This window comes from Sebastes fasciatus, chromosome 3 (genome assembly GCF_043250625.1).
Source record: "Sebastes fasciatus isolate fSebFas1 chromosome 3, fSebFas1.pri, whole genome shotgun sequence".
Taxonomy (NCBI): domain Eukaryota; kingdom Metazoa; phylum Chordata; class Actinopteri; order Perciformes; family Sebastidae; genus Sebastes; species Sebastes fasciatus.
Window position 1 is genome coordinate 33,815,918 of NC_133797.1, and position 20,737 is coordinate 33,836,654.

The window sequence follows — 20,737 nt, forward strand, 5'->3', positions numbered from 1 at the left end:
GTCCTCCTGTCCTCCCTCCTCTCCTGTCAATTGACAAGTTTCTATTTGGAGGATCCTGTCTAATGCCCGCCCCCTCAGACTGTGAATTTAATTTACCTGGATCACAATAGAAAGGTCCATGAGTGATTCTATAATTAGGGGTACATGTCATGTCCATTGGCTGTATTTACCAATTTTACTAAATATTCACTTCAAGCAATAGTCAATTTTATATCAGGGCACATTTATCTTTCATTTAATACAAAAAAAGTCAACAGGTCCCATCGTTTATTTTGCAGAAAATGCATATTCTATACTGGAATTTGCTGTTTAGGATACAATGAGCAGCAGCAAAGTCCTTTTCACACACACAGTCTCACACACTGTTGCTGGACTGGCAAAGGAGCACAAACATGTCTTACTTGTTACACAAGGAACAAGGAAGTTGTTGTGTCATTAATAGGTGTCAAGCACTGTAGCCTTAAACTGCCCCCTGTAGGACCAATTACAACATCACCTGATTTAACATCTTCAGAGGGTGATCCTACAATAGGTGCATGAATCTGTAAACTTCAACCTGACTCTATTTCCAACCTCAAGCCTAAAACGAAGACAAATCAGCTACTGAGAGCCTTTTAGTGGTGCATTATCATCAGAGGATGGACTCATTAAATACAGTAAAACTTCTTATTGACCACCTATAAAGTAGTTCCCAATGTATCCACATGCATGAATTGTAGGCTCCTGTGTCTTGGTGTAACAGGATTATGCTGCTGTTCGTAGTAGGGCTGTCAATTGACAAGTTTCTATTCGAAGGATCCTGTTAAATGCCCGCCCCTCAGACAGGAATTTAATTTACCTGGATCACAATAGAAAAGGTCCATACAATGAGCAACAGCAAAGTCCTTTTCACACACAGTCTCTCACACTGTTGCTGGACTGGCAAGGTGCACAAACATGTCTTACTTGTTACACAAGGGAACAAGGAAGTCGTTGTCTTTAATAGGTGTCAAGCACTGTAGCCCTAAACTGCCCCCTGTAGGACCAATTACAACATCATCTGATTTAACATCTTCAGACAGAGGGTGACAAAGAAGACACCGCTGGATGATCCTACAATAGGTGCATGAATCTGTAAACTTCAACCTGACCCTATTTCCAACCTCGAAGACAAATCAGCTACTGAGAGCCTTTTAGTGGTGCATTATCATCAGAGGATGGACTCATTAAATACAGTAAAACTTCTTATTGACCACCTATAAAGTAGTTCCCAATGTATCCACATGCATGAATTGTAGGCTCCTGTGTATTGGGGTAACAGGATTATGCTGCTGTACGTAGTAAGGCTGCGTATTGGCAAGAATCTGGCGATACGATACATATCATGATACAGGGATAACCAGAAATACACCATTTTAGAACGGCAAAAATAACACATTTGTACTGCATGCTAAATGTTTTTTTGCCCCAAACTGCATGTGATTATTATAAAGTGGGCATGTCTGTAAAGGGGAGACTCGTGGGTACCCATAGAACCCATTTTCATTCACATATCTTGAGGTCAGAGGTCAAGGAACCCCGGTAAAAATGGCCATGCCAGTTTTTCCTCACCAAAATTTTGCGCAACTTTGGAGCGTTATTTAGCCTCCTTCCCGACAAGGTAGTATAACAGGCTTGGTACCAATGGATTCATTAGGTTTTTTAGTTTCATATAACTTCACTCTAACTCTAAAATGCAGCCCACTATAACCTTTGAAATACAGAATAGTGGCCGGGTCCGCCGGTGGGCCATCTTTAAGAGGTTAATTAAAAATGTTTTTGAGAATTGATACAGTATCACAAAACATAATATCACAATACTCATGTATATCATATTTTCTGACACCCCTAGTACATAGTATTTTTTCTATTTCTGCTAAAAAAAGACTATCCACAGATGTGTACAAGCATGTACGTTTGCTTCATGTTGCTATTGAAACACCTTATCTATAACAGCAGCATTTACAGACACATATAGAGCCTCCTATAAATAGCCTGGCTGCTGCCTTCACACACATTAATGCAGCTGCTGCTACTGTACAACCTGGAAGCTCCTTAAAGTAAGTGAAATGGATGTTACAGAACCATTCGGCCGGAGTCGGACGCGTTACGTGCAGATCTGATTTTCAACGGGGATCCAGCGTCTTTTGTGCTATATTCAGATTCTAATCATCTGAAGCTTAATTTCACAGCTCACCAGTACTAAAGATTGAATTTAGTGGGCCAGATGTGCTGATTTATTGAAATAGATAGCCCGGGCCCCATCCAATATTATAATATAATATATTTTCCCTGATGCTTTTATTCCGGCATCGTTAGGACACATGGTGCATCGTTGTAACAAATAACCGAAATATATTTCTTTACAGAAAATGACCCACAATCGTCCTCTCTTCATAAGCAGGGAGGAAGACAGAGATGCCCTTTTTTCTTCTTTTTTTTACTGATCCAGGGATGTTTTTGCTGACTGCAGGTTTGCCATTTTACTTTTTTTGGGGAAGCAAGGGTGAGTTGTGAATTATTTAGATTAGCCATTTTGAACAATAGTGAGGAGAGTGGGTTCGGATCAGAGACAGTCAGAAAGGCTTTCTGCTGTGTCTTAACCCGAATCCTTCAGGGAATCGCTGTTGATAGATTAGCTGACGGCGGCCGTGTGCTTAAGCAGCCAAGAATCTGGGCCTCGTCCTTGTCTTTACTTGCCTGGGTCCAGACCTTGGAATCCACCCACTCCACTGAACTGACAACCGGAGTGGCAATATCTCTATATATATGGTTTATATACTGTATACAGCATATGTTATAAGGTGTATTATTTATTTGCTTGCTGTGTTCTGCCCCTTATATTTATTGCAGCATCCCTGTTTTTACTGTGGTTGTTTTACTATTAATGTTTATAATTGTATGTGCTTGCTGTGTGCTAATTGTAAAGTGTATTGGGACCATGCTGCATGGTGATTCTGCACTTCAAATAAAAGTGATTGATAGATTGAAAGTCTCTACAGTACAGGGACAGAAGAATCATATCTGAGTAAATGTAACATACTGTATAATATAGCCTTGTATTTACGGCAATCTGTAGAACGGCATTGATTCCGTTCTGGAGAAGTCTAAAGAAGCATAATGCAGACACTTTGATGTGAAGAATAAGTTCTTGTGCCTTGAAGTGTAATTTTAAATTCATGTAAAGTGTCGCTCTGTGAATTCCCACCTATATTCAGCTCCTGTGGGGGATTACCACTTAAGTGACTATACACTGCTCAGGAAGTGTAATCTTTTTCACTTCTTTATGCAGGATATATAATCCTTTCTCTACTGGAAAAGGAAACAACCTAACAAAGTTATTGATGCTTAACAAAATCACATTTATTTCCTTTGGTCTGAACCTATTCTGCAATTTTTAATACAAGATTGTTGGACTCTCATAGGAATATTTGCTAAAAGGAAAGACTAAAGGAGAATATCTTGAGGATGAGTGTGGTGTTACTGGATTAAAAGGTTCGGTTGCTTCTACATGTAGAGTCCAGCACTCCACTTATCACATTAAGAGGAAGAGGGGTGAGGGAACTTCCATCGGAGAATGGCTCCATCGGCGCTGGTGCTGATTAAGGTGCGGTTGTTGGAGCAGACCTTGACGCAGGTGATGCTGCCGCTGTGAGCGATTCCTATGTGGGTTACTGCACCTTCCATGTAGTCCCACACCTTCACCAGTTTGTCATCTCCACCTGTCATGAACAGGTGAAAAACATGTCAGTAACCTGAGAGAAGTTTGAGCGGAGCATGCATTGTAGTGTCAGAAGAGATGAAAACGAAGGCTCCAACGAAGAGATGAGAACACACTCGACTATATTTGAGAGTAAAAAACACAAAAATAACACAAGAATGCCAGGATCAACACAATGCGCAATGCAAGGGTAAAATGATGACTATCTGTATATATTGAGTGCTCATGTACCCAAGAGATTTAGATTTAGATTTTTGCAGATTTAGACTCATTTATTGTCGGTTGAATTATATATTGAAAGGAAAATCACAAAAAAAAGGAGCACAGCAGCAACAATAGAACAAGCAGCAGACGTGTGATGGACCGTACCTGTCACAAAGTGTTTGCCGTCCTCTGAGATGTGCATGCCATTGATGGCCCCAGACTGCGATCCCTCTAGTTCTCTGATGGCAGATCCGTCATACACGTCCCAGTAGGCAACCTGAGAAAGAAGTTAACACATTTACACCATCATCGGCATTGTTTATGGAAGACTCAGTGTCCAAGAGGGAGGGAGAGTGAGCAAGTATTGTACAAGAAGGCAATCCAGGCACTCCAAAAAACGAAAACAAGCGGCAACGAGGAAGGAAATTTAATAAAAAGCCTTTATTGTAGTGGCTAAATCATTAAAAAAGCCAATATGTTTCGACCACAGTAGGTCTTTGTTGAATGCCCTGACGAAGACCTACAGTGGTTGAAACATGTTGGCTTTTTTAATGATTTAGCCACTACAATAAAGGCTTTTTAATATACAGTATTTCCTTCCTCGTTGCTGCTTGTTTTAGTTTTTTGGAGTGCCTGGATTGCCTTCCTGTCCATCCTGATTTTTTCCCCCATTTTCCAAGAGCACACGACACGTTTTGCCTTTACGGTTGAATACAGAGCAACCAGTTCTCTCTCTTTCCAAGTATATTATACACTTATATTGTGGAGTCTCTTTTCTTTCAAGCGGGCATTATAAATAACACATAACCTTCTGATCTTGTTGCTGCAGTTGTTGCTGACAGACTTTTGGCTCACTATACAGATGATGCAGGTGACAGCATCTCTTTGCAGATGTGCTAGTCTTCCGTTACGTCACCATATACAGAATTATTTCCTATTATGGTAATATGCAATATGTGACCTCGGACCACCTTTACTGCTTTATTATTTGTACTCTGTATGGAAATGAGTAGGTCTATGGTGAGATTCTATCAACCACACGCATACACACACACACCAATTGAAACCATGTTTGCTGATCTAAATGAGATTTAATCATCCCTCGAGCTTTATAGCTGTCAAAGTATCAAGTCTCACAACAGGCAATTGTTAGCCGAAGTTATTTATAGCGCAGGCGGCAGAAACATCACAGTACCACGCGACAACAAGGGTTCTTTTCTTGTTATTTATATGGCCAGTTAAGCACCGTAAATGAAGGGCCGGATGGATTTGATCATTAAAAAATCAGTCTTCTGAGTCGTCCTGTATGAATGAGTTTCTAATAGAAGATTTAGTGGCTCACCTTCGTGCTGATCTCAGTCCCTATGCGTGTTTAAAAGTCCAGGAGCCATTTCAAAGTTAGTAAGGCTGAACGGATCGCACTTCAAAGTCAATCAAGTGTTAAAAGCACTACACATCAAATATAAAGATCTAATTACTGAAAAACTGCATGCATCCTGACTGTAATGCTACACAGAAGTTCACTACTTGACTAAATTAAATTAAATCCTACGCAGCGTTACACAGGTTAGCTGGAAAGTTCAGCTGCACGGAATAAGTCCAACATTTATAAGAATAGCCTCTGAGATAGGATTTCATTTCTCTGCACAAGACCATGCCTGTAATGCATTATAGGAGGGGAAATGTAATCTCACACAGACATATCAAATACTGTTGGTTATTATGGAATGAAAGAGGAACAAAAGGCTCGGGAAAAAAAAAGAAGAATCTTATTTATAGTTTCAGAACTGCAGAGTGATTCTCAAAGCAATAAGCTGCCCTTACAAGCCACAGGAACATTTCTGTGGGGGCCTGCCAAGCACAGTGCAGGATTTCTCTGCTACAGATTGCTGATATTAATATTCCTACAGAATAACTAACAAAACATAATTAAGGAAAACACAGCCACAACCGGAGTGGAAAATGGTTCATTATAAACTCCAAATACAAAGTTCTGAAATGCATCCTTATTTAACTCGGTATCACATCACAGTGTAAGGCTTACAGCTGTGCAGAATATGTAAATTCATTCAGCTGAGGTGTTTCTAATGTAACATGAGAGCAACATCTTAGCAAACAAAGCAGTACCTCTGAAAATACCGCTAATGAGAGATCAAAATAATATTAATATGTACAACTTTCTGTATACTGTATGACCAAAGTTACTGTAACACTCCTTTATCTCCCTCATGTCATCTTCCTCCTTGCCACAGTCACGACCTCTCCTTCACTTCATTATCTCATTTCAGCAGCTTATTAGAGGCTCCCACCTGTGTGAGTTGTCTTGGCCCATCTGTGCTCCCTCCACCTCAGCCTGGGAAACTGGCCCATAGCCACAACGTGGACCACCAAGAAATTAATTACATGCAGCAAGCGAGGGCAAGTCTGAAATGCCAGGCCTACTATTGATAACGCTCAAGGTGAGCGTTACCAATAGTAACCAGGAAAGACCCAACTTCACAACCAGAGTACAGTCGCCTCAGCTACAGACAAGATTAGCATCATTAAACCTGCAGTAGGCAGAATGTTTGTGGCATCACTGGGCAAAAATTCAATAATAACACCGGAAGACACAGAGGCACATGATTTTTTTTATAATTCACCTGTCTCATGCACTATACTGTCTGTTAGTTTTATAGAAATGACTTTTTTAAATCATATTTTACTCCAATTCTACCTACTGCAGCTTTAAGTCCTTATGCCAATGGATCCTTTAAAATATGCATTCAAAATGAGCCACACAAAATGATAATGTATTGTAGGTTATTTTGTTAATAACATGTTATTCATTCTCAACTAATTGCTTCTTTATGTATCTCAAGTCTTTCAAGAACGTTATCGATTGGACACAAATGATGCCTCATAGTAACATCATGTAAAAGCGACATTCCCAGTTCATATTGTGCTGCAAGAGTACTATTGCATTTGAATTATGTCAGTCGTCAAGGCTACATCCTCCCATTAGCAAAACACAGCAACATTAACTGGACACAATACAATAATAAACCTGCTTTCAACTAGAGATAGCACCATATTGTCTCCACTAAATGCAGCATCAAAACATGCCTCATCAATACAACCTCTCCTTGACCCTCCGCTCCCCTTGTCTATTTTTCCTCTTGGCCAATGTCTTACTCTTCATACCTTCTCTCGGTTCTATTGGTTGTCCTTTCTGTGATTTTTCTCATAGAGGCATGCTGGGATGTGATGAAGGGTTGGAGTGAGGAGAGGAGAGAGAGCAGAGCGTTGCTATTTGTTCTCCCAGACAGAGCGCCTGTGTCCTGGGACGAGCAGATGGTGGATCTGGCTGGCACTTGGGCGGCACAGGCACATCCGCAGGAAGGCACGAACGCCACAGCGCTCCCCTCTCTCATCCCTCCCCTTCCCTGAATCCCTCCTTCTCACTCTCTCTCTCTCTCTGCTCACTCAGCACATCCACAGCGCTGTGTTAATCAGCACAACTTGTCCTCACCTCTCAGCATGCAGGGGAGGCAACAACACGGGTCTAGTGCGCAGCCGGGTTCAAGGGGTGTGGATGAAGTGCACAATCAAGGGAAGGAGCATTTCATTCTGCCACTGTGAACTCCTGACCTTATGTAAATAAGTGGTGGCGAGTTAATCAAAATGACTCAGAGTGTTTTTGTCACAGTGACGAGCAGCCAACACAACAGCTTAATTATGTTCAGCTGAGAAACAAATAGCAAGCTTTTCAAACTAATCTATGGACATGCAAGTGTGTGTGTCTTCACTGTGCTCCTCTCTGCTGATCTTACCACAGCGGCAGGCTTTTCTCTCATGCACACAGAGTGGAGATTATAATGACAATAACAGCATAATGAGACATCTAGATTATGGCTGTGTGAGTGCCAGTCTCTTTGTACCCCGAGGGATTTTCAATCATTACAATCATTAAAAAAAATTTCCCATGAGGCATGACTGCTGAGTTGGGAATTCTTTGCTAACCCACTCTTACAGGCCAGTGCATAAAACCAACCAAAACAAATCGTATCATACAGATACATGGACAGATTTCTGAGAGACCACAGTGATGGGATATACTGATTGGGATGGAAATTAAGGAAATAGTAATAAAAAACTGCCTTCTGGAATTGCCTTCAAATGTATCCTGTGTACTGTTGCAGAATGTAACTAAGTACTTTTACTCAAGCACTGTACTTCTGTACCAATTAGAGGTACTTATACTTTACTTCAGTATTTCCATTTTATGCAACTTTATACTCTACTACATCTCAATTTTGACTCCGCTACGTTTGTCTGACAGCTCAAGTTATTTTACAGATTGCAATTTTTCATACCCTTTCTGTTCACTGAAGAACATGTACTGTATATCCAAAGTTGGTGATATTGAATTTGAATATTTCTGATAAACTGAAGAAAAACTTTATAAGTTGAGAAAATTCTCCAACTTCTCAAACTAAATTAACTATTTAAAATGATATGTTGCTGAAATACTTTTACTGAAGTAAGGTTTTGAGTGCAGGACTCTAAAACTTGGAGTGGAGTATGTTCAAGACTTCGTAAGTGGAAAGTTTCTGAAAGCTCTGAGTTCAAGTTTTGTGAGTTGTCAGTTGTGATTTTGTAATAAGTCTGAGGAAAATGTTAATATTCCCGACGGCCTCATATTTTTCCTCTGTCATTATGCCTTTGCATTTACTGCATTACCCACTTGCTAGATTGCTAAATTGTTAGCCTCTGTGGCTTCTAGACACCGACAATAACGTTAATATTGCCGTTGCTTAGCAGCGATGTTCTCACAACTTTACCACTTGTACGCCAAGAATATTGTGTACACGACTTCCCATGATGTAAACACAAGCTCACAAGTTTCATTTGAAGGCACCATTAGTATGCAGGATTTAGTGGCATCTAGCGGTGTGGTTGCAGATTGCAACCAACTGAATACCCCTCCACTCACTCCTCCCTTTCCAAGCGTGTCAGAGAACTACGGTGGCCTTTAGGTAACGTAAAAACACCAAAGGCCCTCGCTAGAGCCAGTGTTTGGTTTGTCCGATACCACAACAATTCTTAGTTTCAGGTGATTATAATGAAAACATTTCTGCTAATAGATCCCCCCCAAAATCCTACACACTGGACCTTTAAGTAAAGGATCTGAATACTTCCACCACTGACGGTCCCAAAACACACCTTTCTGTCACTGCCACTGGTAATGATCTGGTACTCCTCTGGGTGGTAGCACACCGTCCGGAACAGGGTGTTGGCAAGCACCATTTGAAGACTCACAAACCGCCTACAGCAGGAAATGCAGAAGATGGAGCAGAAGATGAAAAAAGAGAGAGAGGAGAGAGAAGGCTGACTTTCACCAGTATAGCAGTGGTTTAGAAAAATCACATGTGGTGAAAGTGCTCTCACATCAGGAGCTGCCAAATGCACTTTAATGTGATAAAAACACATTTCATTTTCCAGGCAAACAACTAAACACAAGCCGCGATTCAATATTTGAATCGATTCAAAGCCCTAATAGTTACACGTACAAAAAACTGTTAACAATTGTGCAGGCTGCAGAACTTCCTCTGTGGACACAAACATGATGTATGTGGCTGGACAGGGTGCCAATCTAGATTTATTAAGGCTCTTGTCTGACCAATATTCTTTTCAACATCAGCTTGTTAGTAATAATACAAAAAAAGGGAATCTATGCTACTCTTGATGCATACAGTCTGGAAGCCTTTAATCCACACAGACTTGTTCATTGAAGAGGATAGACGGTGAAAAAACACGACCACCGTCGGAGTTTTTAAAGGTTTTATTCTCCTCACGGGAGAAGCCCCACAGATTAAAGGATTTTAAGATTTCTTCATAAAGAATGCACAGGATTTCTTTTTATTCCTACTGTACCAGCCAGACACCGATGAACAGCTTCAGCATTTCTCTCTCATTGCAACACAGACCTGAAAGCAGCACTCTCTATTTTCTGTCATTTTCTCTTTGGTGGCTATGTATATCAATAACAATTATGTATAGTATTTTTTTATTTTTTAACTGGATAATGTGATTACACACCTTTCCACTTGTTTTTTCAACTAGACTGCTTTAAGCAAAATAGACCTAGTTGATTTTCAGGAATCCACAAGTTTGTGGGGTAAAAATGAGAATAAATCCATTACGATTTTTACTACTAAAAGCAAAATGTTAGTATTTTATGCACTAACTATACAAGAACAAAGGTATAAAGAGGATACATACTGTATATGTGAGATGTGTGTGTTGTTCTTGTGTGTGGGTGTGCAGGCTACTCACACTATGTCCCAGATGATGCAGGCGCCATCAGCGCCGGCAGTGAGACACTCTTTGTCGTCACCCTTGATTTTGATACAAGTGACGGTGGCTTTGTGCTCTTTCATGGTCCCGAGCAGCCGATGGCTATGTGGCAGCAGCTCCCAGACATTGACCTGCAACAGGTAAACCCAAACTCATTCAACCTCACAGTAGATCCCTTTTTTTCATCAGACATGACACTTGATTAAAATACTCTCTCGACTTTGTTTCAATGATTTGTGATGCAGTTGCACAACTATGCATACAAAGATCAATGCTTTGAAAAAAGGTCTTCAACAGTATGCCTTTTTTTTCTCTTTAAATCTACCAAACGGTAATCATACTGTATGCCACAGTGCTCAAACACATAAAATGTTGAATTGTATTTGCAGGGTGTGTACAGTATAGAGTGCTGTAGGAATGAGGCCTTAAAACCTGGAAATGAGTTAGCATTTTAGCACTTCTGGCTCACTCGTCTCGAAGTCAATGGGTATTTTGAATGAGTTTTTAGTTAGATGCCTGAAATAAGGTCTGTGGTCAAGACAAGCTTGAGAGATTTTAATCGTTTGTTCTACAGCATAAAATACGTCTGTAAATATCCCACTTGTGAATTTTGAAGCTTTTATGGCTAAATGAGACAAAACATCCTCACGACAAACTCTAGTCCGTCTCTAGGTTAGTGGTGGTGAAGTAAAGTCATGTGACCGTGGTGTAGTTCGTTTATAGCTGTGTAACATTATCTTTTTGCTTCTGGTGATTGCATTTATGCCTAAAAAATCCTATAAGTGGTGTTAATTTGTAGAGATTATCTTTCTGAACAAAACGTGTAAGTATCATAAACATGTGTTTGCCACAGAGCTTATTTTCTGCAATAGTCCAAAACCCTTTTTATTGAGTGAACCCAAGGTGATGCTTACTTCCTGGTTGGCCTACAAAAATACATCATCCCTGCAGCAGTCTATAGTCTTGGATCTGTATAATGGATGTCTAATGGCCATGTGACCATTTGCATGCAAGCATCTTAACTTAAATGCTCCTCAATAATTCACAGCTTCCCATTTTCTAACAGACTTTTTTTTCTAACAGATTTAAATTTGAAGACTTCTCTTCGGATGAACACATTTCTACCCTTAAATCAGTTTCATCAGATTGAGGAGGAATCCCACAATAAATAACAGGAATGCACAAACAGCTCCTTTAGAGAAGTCTAGACATAGCTGTGGCACCTGCAAAAAACTAAGCTGCAAAATCATTTAATTTTTAAGCATATGGCTTCTTAATTAAAAACATGTGTACAGAAAACGGTGCGTTGTGCAACCACCTGTTGTTCATTTACTACACATGGTGTCTGCTAGCAGACAGTTGCTGCCAGGAGGAATTAGTGGGCACTGCAATTCTAAAATGCAACATGATCGCGGTGCTTGTGGAGAATTTCAATGTGTTGCCTTGGGTTTTCATCACACTGAACATTATAGTATTTTTTTAAACAATTCTTTGTTAGAGGTTTGTCACTGTTATGTCTACTGACCTGCCCCTCTCCACCTCCACTGACGATCCTCTTGCAGTCTCTGGTGCCAGCGATGGCTGTCACACCCATTTTGTGTGCATTGTGAATGATGAGCATGAGCCGGCCACTTTCTGGCCCAAACACGCGAATCTTACCATCGTTCCATGCTAGAAGAGAGTGAAATGAATTTTGAACATCAAGAAGATTCATTTGATTCAGTGTGTGTGGAGGAAAAAGTGTTGCAGGTGTTGAGGAACGGATATAATTATAACTGAACTATAGCTCATACTAAGAAACAAAAAGTGAATATTCTCTGTAGTAATAAGCTCCAATGTCCTGGTTCCCACCACTGATGATGCTATGTCCGTCCAACATGAAGTCCAGGGAATTGCAGGTCATGTTTGGTACGGTGATGCGCAGCAGCTCTTTGGGCTTGTCTATGTGCCACAGCCTGATGTCCTCCTCAGAGCAGGTTGCAAATAATACGGATGTTCCACTAAAAAAACAACAACAAAAAGAGGAATATGTGGAATTATAGTTGAGTGAATGTGGGTATGACCATCTGTTATGAAATAGTGCTAATTGAGTTAAAGGCATACCGGTATTAACCTTAGGTTTAACCAAGTATCCATATGATTATGACACGATGAAGTTGGATTCATTAACCAGGTGTTTATACCTGAAACCAATACTGTTTTTCCAAACTCAAACCGACATGAATGAGGCAAGCGTATGTCACCCTCTAGTGAGCACAATGTTGTACTGAAGTTGTGCATTATGAGAGATTAATGGGGTTTAAGCTGACATACAACTATTCACACTAGAGGTTTAGGAATAATCACATGTACTTGTTGCACTAATGGATGACACAGAGCATACTATTTGTCTTGTATTTGTAATACTTTTGGTACAAGAGGAAATCTGTGATTGTGAAGAGCACAGGGAGCATACCAGGCGTTATAATATGCTGACTCGCTGATGGAAATACAACTGTTGTTATTGAAATGGTGACACCAAGTGAAGGTGAGCAACACTTTATGGTGTGCTGTTGCCTGCTTGTAAGTACCGCCTTAGTCTTGTGTCAAGCTTTGGAAAACACCGGGAAGCACTATTGTTTTTGTTGGATGAATGTGACAACTAGGGCTGGAAATCAATTAAAATATTCAATTGCGATTAATTGCATGATTGTCCAAATTTATCGCACATTTTTTATCTGTTCAAAATGTACCTTAAAGGGAGATTTGTCAAGTATTTAATACTATTATCAACATAGGAGTGGGCAAATATGCTTGCTTTATGCAAATGTATGTATATATTTATTATTGGAAATCAATTAACAACACAAAACAATGACAAATATAGTCCAGAAACCCTCACAGGTACTGCATTTAGCATAAAAAAAGATGCTCAAATCATAACATTGGCAAACTGCAGCCCAACAGGCAACAACAGCTGTCAGTTTGTCAGTTTGCTGACTTGACCATGACTTGCCCCAAACTGCACGTGATTATCATAAAGTGGGCATGTCTGTAAAGGGGAGACTCGTGGGTACCCATAGAACCCATTTTCATTCACATATCTTGAGGTCAGAGGTCAAGGGACCCCTTTGAAAATGGCCATGCCAGTTTTTCCTTGCCAAACTTTAGCATAAGTTTGGAGCGTTATTTAGCCTCCTTCTTGGGTTTTCTAGTTTCATATGATACCAGTATTTTTACTCTAGCTTTAAAACTGAGCCCAATACAACCTAAAAAATGCAATTTACATTAATGCATTAAAGAAATTAGTGGCGTTAAAACAAATTAACATCAACCCATTATTATCGCGTTAACTTTGATAGCCATAGTGACAGACAAATTATTTAAATCCTTACTAATACAACCTCAAACAGTCTGAAAAGACAGCTGCCCCAACACTGTTTCATACGTGTGTTTCTCAGTTTCTTGTTTATTTGAAATTAACAGAATATTATTCTCCAAAATGTAGTCATAAACGTGACTGCTTTTAAACAGTGCATCATAAATACCTCTATCTTGTCACGCTGTTAGGACAGAGGGATTCTTTTGTAGCATGATGGAGTTGTATTTCTCTGAAATTCATTTAGGATATACAGTATATTTCTTGCCAAATTCAAAAACTGTAAAAGGCCTTTTGCCATGTTATTCTCTCTGGTGGGACTTTGACTCTTTCTCCCTGAACTGTCTGTGTGTGCCACTTACAAAGGTATGGCTACGTCCTTGACAGCACTGCTGTGGCTGGTGGAAATGAGCTCAGCTTGGAAGTTGTCGTAACTGAAGCGGTACATCTGAGCGGCCTCCGTCCCAACATAGAACTGCTGGCCCTCTCCTCTTATAGCAATGGAGGTCACCCCCTTCTCCAGCTGGACACTCCTAATGTGGGAGAAGAGGGAAAAAGAGCTGATAATGAGCATTGTAAAATAAACACAGTAAAACTCTTTACATTATAGAGGTACCCTAGATCAGTGATGTTTTAACTGCGTACTGTTCTAATGCTGTGAACCTTACACACCATGTATTATTACAAAATGTAAGTATTGTTTAATGGGGGTGATTCAAATGACACAGTTGTTGGACTCACTTAAGAGATTTGAAGTTAGTCCTGGAACACAGATTGAAGGTGCCAGATCCAGAGCCTACAAGCAGGTCCCCAGACCTCAGTATCCTTAGGACATTGACACCCTGCACAGAAAAGGCATGAGCACTGAGATAGTCAAATTCCTAGTTCTTTGATACTGGTTAAACATATAGCTAGAAAGACCTGGTGAATATTGCAGAGCTGCCTGCATTAGTTCCAGGAAGTATAAGCTGAAAGCCCCCACACTTGAAAAATAGAATACTTGGGATACTAGTAGGAAAGGAACATACCCACAAACAGGAATGACAAGAAAGTACATAACGATAAAAGAAATAAGTCGCAGATCAAATGAAATACATGACATTACAGGAGCCCTTGCATTTATTTCCAGAGTAGCATTCCATCAGGAACACAGTTCAATCAGCTCTTTAAACGCAGCAGGAGTCCTGTCTATTAGGCAGAAAGCGGCTGAAATAACCTTCACAGAGACAAATTAGCGCCGACCTACCAGGCTGTATTTAGCTTTAACTGGACCACAGTCACTCAGAAGCCGCGACTTCAGGTTGATTTTCATTATGTCTCCACTGGTGGTGCCACAGAAAATGAATTCATCGTCCTCTTGGATCTGTGTAATGACATAAACAAGTCAACACTATCTAACATCACTGTGTCTGGTGTACCATGCATATTTGGACAATTGAAAATCACAGAATACCATATTAAATTGCTTGCCATGTTCATAGATTGTTTGCTCCCCAAATGCATCTACTGCCCCTGAGCCACCAATCATTTACTGACTTGTGGCAATAGCAGGGCTGTCAATCGTTTAAAATATTTAATCGCGATTAATTGCATGATTGTCCATGATTAATCGTGATTAATCGCAAATGAATCACACATTTTGGATCTGTTCAAAATGTACCTTAAAGGGAGATTTGTCAAGTATTTAATACTCTTATCAACATGGGAGTGGGCAAATATGTTTGCTTTGTGCAAATGCATGTATATATTTATTACTGGAAATCAATTAACAACACAAAACACTGACAAATATGGAGACTCGTGGGTACCCATACAACCAATTTTCATTCACATATCTTGAGGTCAAAGGTCAAGGGACCCCTTTGAAAATGGCCACGCCAGTTTTTCCTTGCAAAAATTTAGAGCAAGTTTGGAACGTTATTTAGACTCCTTCCCGACTTGCTAGTATGACATGGTTGGTACCAATGGATTCCTTAGGTTTTTATAGTTTCATGTGAGCCCTGTACAATCTCTGGAAGATTGATTGCGTTAATGCGTTTAATAAATTAGTGGCGTTAAAAGAAATTTGCATTAACGTGTTATTATCGCGTTAACTTTGACAGCACTAGGCAATAGTCATTTTGCAAAACTCAGATGGACCTCAAAATGAATGAAAGACTGAATGAAAGACTCTCATGGCCTCTTACCTCTATACATTTCACAGTCCTCTTCAGCTTGCCTAGCTGACACTCTGTGGGCCTGATCTTCCTGTTGGGGAGGTCCAGCTCCCAGACTTGCAATGTTCCGCTGCCCAAAAAAAAACCCACCAATTATATTAAAATACTCAAAGAATAATAAGAATGTGACTAGTTGCAATAGTCTGACACTTGGTTTACAGAATGCCAGTAGACAGTGTTCACTCACCTTCCAGCAGAAACAAAGGTATTGTCGTTTGTGTTTACAAACCGCACCGAGAGGCAATGACCGGCACTATGCGCGGAAGCTGCGTTCCCACAGATGGCCTGCTTGGTCTCAATATTCCACAACACTATGCTGAAAACACACAGAAAACACCCCATACACGCTAAACAAATAGAGAATATGTACAGTTGAGTGAATTTGCATACTGCTAAGGTGTGGATATTCTATTAATTTTTCAGTAAAATAGAGAATTTTCTTCTCCCTTATTTTCACCGAAGTACTGTATTTATCAAGTGTTACAAACTGTGATAATGCACACAGAGAAGTGTCGAAATTTGTATAAAGATGGCCAGTGCAGTAAACTATTCTGAGTGTCACATGATAAAATGTTGTATGCCTTACCCTGGTGAGATTGGTTATCAAATAAAAAGTTTGTGTATGGCAATGGCATTGTGTTTACTCTCATAAAAACCTTGTCATTGAAATCTTGTTGTTACGGTCAGATACTGTAAATAACATTTAAATCTAGAAAGAGTGCAGAGCGTATCATGAATTTTTTTTAAACTATTATCCTGCATTTCAGCTGCCTCTTTTTCTCGTTCCTGTGCGACACAATCTGGTTATTTGGGAGGAGGGAGCACAATTTACTCTGGACGGCACCACCCAAAACCTGATGTTTACCTGCCATCATCCTGACCTCCAAGGGACACCAGGTACTTGTCGTTGGGAGAGAAGGCCAGTGCCTCTACCTTTGCCTGGTGGAGCTGCAGCTGGGCATAGGTTGTTCGCTGTGCATAGTCCCAGATGATAATCATAGCCTAGGAAAATATATATATATTTTTATATTTTTATTTTATTTATTTAACCTTTATTTTACCAGGTGAAACCCAGTGAGATTAAGAATCTCTTTTTCAATTGTGACCTGGCCAAGACAGGCAGCAGCACAAAAACACAGTTACAGACAGAAAACACAAAGGGAGACAAGCAAATGTAAAAAACTTAGCCAGGTAAATTTAAAAACATTTACATCTTAAGGAATCGCTTCAAATTCTTCCATTTTGGATTTAATAAGACCAAATCACTGAGAACATATTCCATGCCGAGGGTGCAGAATACACAAAAGCCTTTTTTCCAATTTCTTTACGCGCAGTTGGGACAGAAAGCATAAAGAAGTCATGAGTCCATATTCAAAATGTTACATGTGAAAATGACACATTTGTTTTGCCATTCCTTACTATAAATAGATTCAAGCCCACATATGTCTAAAGCAAAATAAAACAATGACTGCTTCCTTATGTACCACTCATCAAAAGGGGAGACAAATTAAACAGGTAAGTACTAGTTTACTAGTATCGGGGATTTATAGTTGAGCTAACCATATCAGAAACTTTAGATAAAGAAAATGTATAGCAACATACCTTAAAGCCCATAAAGTTCACCTGTCCAGAAGCAATATATGATCCACTTTTGGACACTGAAATACAGGATACATTGTTTGTGTGCCCATGCAGGAACTCCTGCTTGCCATCTTTGATTCTCTTCAGTATAACTGAGCATCCCAGAGGGTAGATCAGATGCTCTCTGTCCGGATGGACGCTCAGGCCAGAAAACACATGCCCTGATGAGACAAAATGCAGCGTACAGCTGTTACACCGAAATCTGTGACAGCAGAGAGCTAGCAGCAGCAACACATAATAGGTCACTATTTCTGATAGCTGTCCTCAGAAAATGTGACCCCACTGTACCTATCTTTTACTTTTCTTTTACAGTTTTCTGAATGTATCTTTAAATAAAAAAAATATTGAAATACATTTATGTTGTTTAACATTTCAGTTTTGTTTGTTTACTGTCACATATTTGCCTCATTTTATATTACAGGTACAGTGGGGTCACAACTGTTTGTGATGAAAAGGAAGATGAGCAGACAGAATTGAGAAGATTCAAGATTCAAGATGTTGATTGCCACACCGGTTATTCAAGTACAATCGTGTGAAATACTTTTTGCAGGGAAGCTCCATTAAAAAAACAGTAAGTTAAGTAGCAAAAAATAATAATAAAATAAAAATAAAAATAAGAGTGTATTTACAAATAATATACAGTATAATAATAAAGGAAGTAATTGGTATATGGTAACTATAGAAGCAATATATACTGTATATATATATATATATATATATATATATATATATGGGAGCAGTAGAAGTTGCATACTATAATATATATATATATATATATATATATATATAGAGAGAGAGAGAGAGAGAGAGAGAGAGAATGTGCAACCTTTCCCAGTTTGAATCCAAAAGTAACAAATATTGATTGATCCATTGATTGATCCAATATTGATCCATTTTTGTTGTTTAACATTTTAGTTTTGTTTGTGTTCTGTCACATATTTGCCTCATTTTATATTACAGGTACAATAAGGTCACAACTGTTTGTGATGAAAAGGAAGATGAGCAGACAGAACTGAGAAGATTCAAGATTCAAGATTCAAGATGTTTACTGTCACACCGGTTATACAAGTACAATCATGTGAAATACTTTTTGCTGGGAAGCTCCATTAAGAAAAAACAGTAAGTTAAGTAGCAAAAAATAATAAAATAAGAATAAAAATAATAGTGTATTTACAAATAATATACAGTATAATAATAAAGGAAGTAATTGGTATATGGTAACTATAGAAGCAAAATATATATATATATATAATGTGCAACCTTTCCCAGTTTAAATCCAACCAAGTAGCCTATACTGTAGGGTCTTTCTATAGCTTAAGATAGTTAGAAAAACATTTTATCCTTTAAAATAACACAAAATGTAAATCCACTAACATCACAATAACTGGTGTTTCATGTGTGCTGACTAGCATGCTAGCTTAGTAGTTATAACTACTACATCCAACAAAAGGTTATATAACATTCTTACATTTGCTGCTAGAAAAAATATATTACTACAGTGGATCAGTGATAAGAAACCCTCTGTCCAAGGCTGGCGAAAAGTCATACTTGAGATGGTCCCTTTGGAATATCTCACAAATATTCTACATGCCAAAGTAGATCAGTTCTACAATATTAGGCAGCCCTATCTGCATTATATTGATCTCTCACATTATCTCACAAGGAGTCTCCTGAACATGAACTCATATATCCTGTGACTTGCCTACACTATGGACTATTTCATATGACCTCCTATATATATATTCTGATCTGAGCTGTACCAGTGTTTGTTTGTTTGTTGTTGATCTGAGCTGTACCAGTGTTTGTTTGTTTGTTGTTGATCTGAGCTGTACCAGTGTTTGTTTGTTTGTTGTTGATCTGAGCTGTACCAGTGTTTGTTTGTTTGTTGTTGATCTGAGCTGTACCAGTGTTTGTTTGTTTGTTGTTGTTGTTTTTATTATTCTTATTCTTATTGTGTTTGTGAAAATAAGAAAACCAAATAAAAATATTATATAAAAAAAAGAAGCATGCTAGCTCAGCAAGTTGTATTCCTTGAAGTTTGATTTGTGGTAACCATAGTGTTAATGCTAGTTATCTTAAATTAAACCCTGTTAAGCAACTTTAACTGCAGTAAAACTCACCGTTGAATCCAATAACAGCCTCCAGTTCCAGTTGAGGTACGCCCTGAGCTTCAAGAGCCATGGCTGAACAAACTATATATATTATATATTATCTCTTTCTCCTGTAAAGTGTTAAGATATGCCTACTTTTCACCAAGAAATTAAAATTTCTCCAGAAAAACTACTGTTGTTTTCTCAAACAGGCCTGACACCAAACAAACCGTTACCTAGCAACAGCTGGGAGGTTTCTATTGGCCGCTGTCATTGGTCGGTGAAACGTCCGTGTTGCCTTCAAGTGCTCTCGGAAATGTTAAAGGTCCCATATGGTGCTCATTTTCAGGTTCATAGATAGATAGATAGATGGATAGATAGATAGATAGATAGATAAATAGATAGATAGATAGATAGATAGATAGATAGATAGATAGATATAGATAGATATAGATAGATAGATAGATACATAGATAGATAGATAGATAGATAGATAGATAGATAGATAGATAGATAGATAGATAGTAACTTTATTGATCCCGAGGGAAATTCAAGTTTCCAGCATCACAGTTCCATAGTGCAAAACATGTCAGTAAAAAGGCAGTAAAAAAGTTAGTAGTGCAAAGTACAAAATATAAAAATACAAGGAGATGAAGAAAACTGTTAAAACTGAATATAGTGCAGGGTAACAGCTGTGATACAGGACTATTAAAAAAGTGAATATAGTGCAGAAGAGACTGTTAAAAATGATTATAGTGCAGAGTAACTCCAGTAGCTTAGTCTATGAAAGTGCAATGTGTGCATTATTATCTGTCCTGCAGACGGTCCTCCTTTGTCCCCCCACACCCCCTCCCTAGAAAGGCGTTGTACAGTTTAACGGCTCGGGGGACATCGGGGTACATGTTTCTAATAGAACATGTTTATGTGCTGTAATGTTAAAAAAAACACATTATTTTCCTCATAGTGTCTGCCTGAATAAACCTGTATTCACCCTCTGTCTGAAACACTCAATTTTAGTGCATTTCAATGGAATTGCAACGGAATTGCGTTGCTAGGCAACAGTTTGGGTCCATGTTTACTTACTGTCAGCTGATGTTATTTACATACACTGCAACAGGAAGTAAACAGGGACACATTTAGAATGTTTTGC

The 20,737-nt window shown here is 39.0% G+C and overlaps 1 protein-coding gene across 1 annotated transcript; it reads right to left on the minus strand.

Moving 5' to 3' along the window:
• Positions 1–3,356: 3,356 nt before the first annotated feature.
• Positions 3,357–19,815, minus strand: cfap52 (cilia and flagella associated protein 52). The gene is made up of 14 exons (XM_074630500.1): positions 19,618–19,815; positions 17,459–17,658; positions 16,722–16,858; positions 16,044–16,172; positions 15,827–15,926; positions 14,887–15,003; positions 14,382–14,482; positions 14,003–14,173; positions 12,134–12,282; positions 11,808–11,953; positions 10,262–10,413; positions 9,149–9,251; positions 4,109–4,220; positions 3,357–3,740 (listed from the first exon to the last, which is right to left on the minus strand). The coding sequence occupies exons 1-14, from the start codon at positions 19,676–19,678 to the stop codon at positions 3,559–3,561; spliced, it is 1,860 nt and encodes a 619-aa protein (XP_074486601.1). The 5' UTR covers positions 19,679–19,815; the 3' UTR covers positions 3,357–3,558.
• Positions 19,816–20,737: the final 922 nt, after the last annotated feature.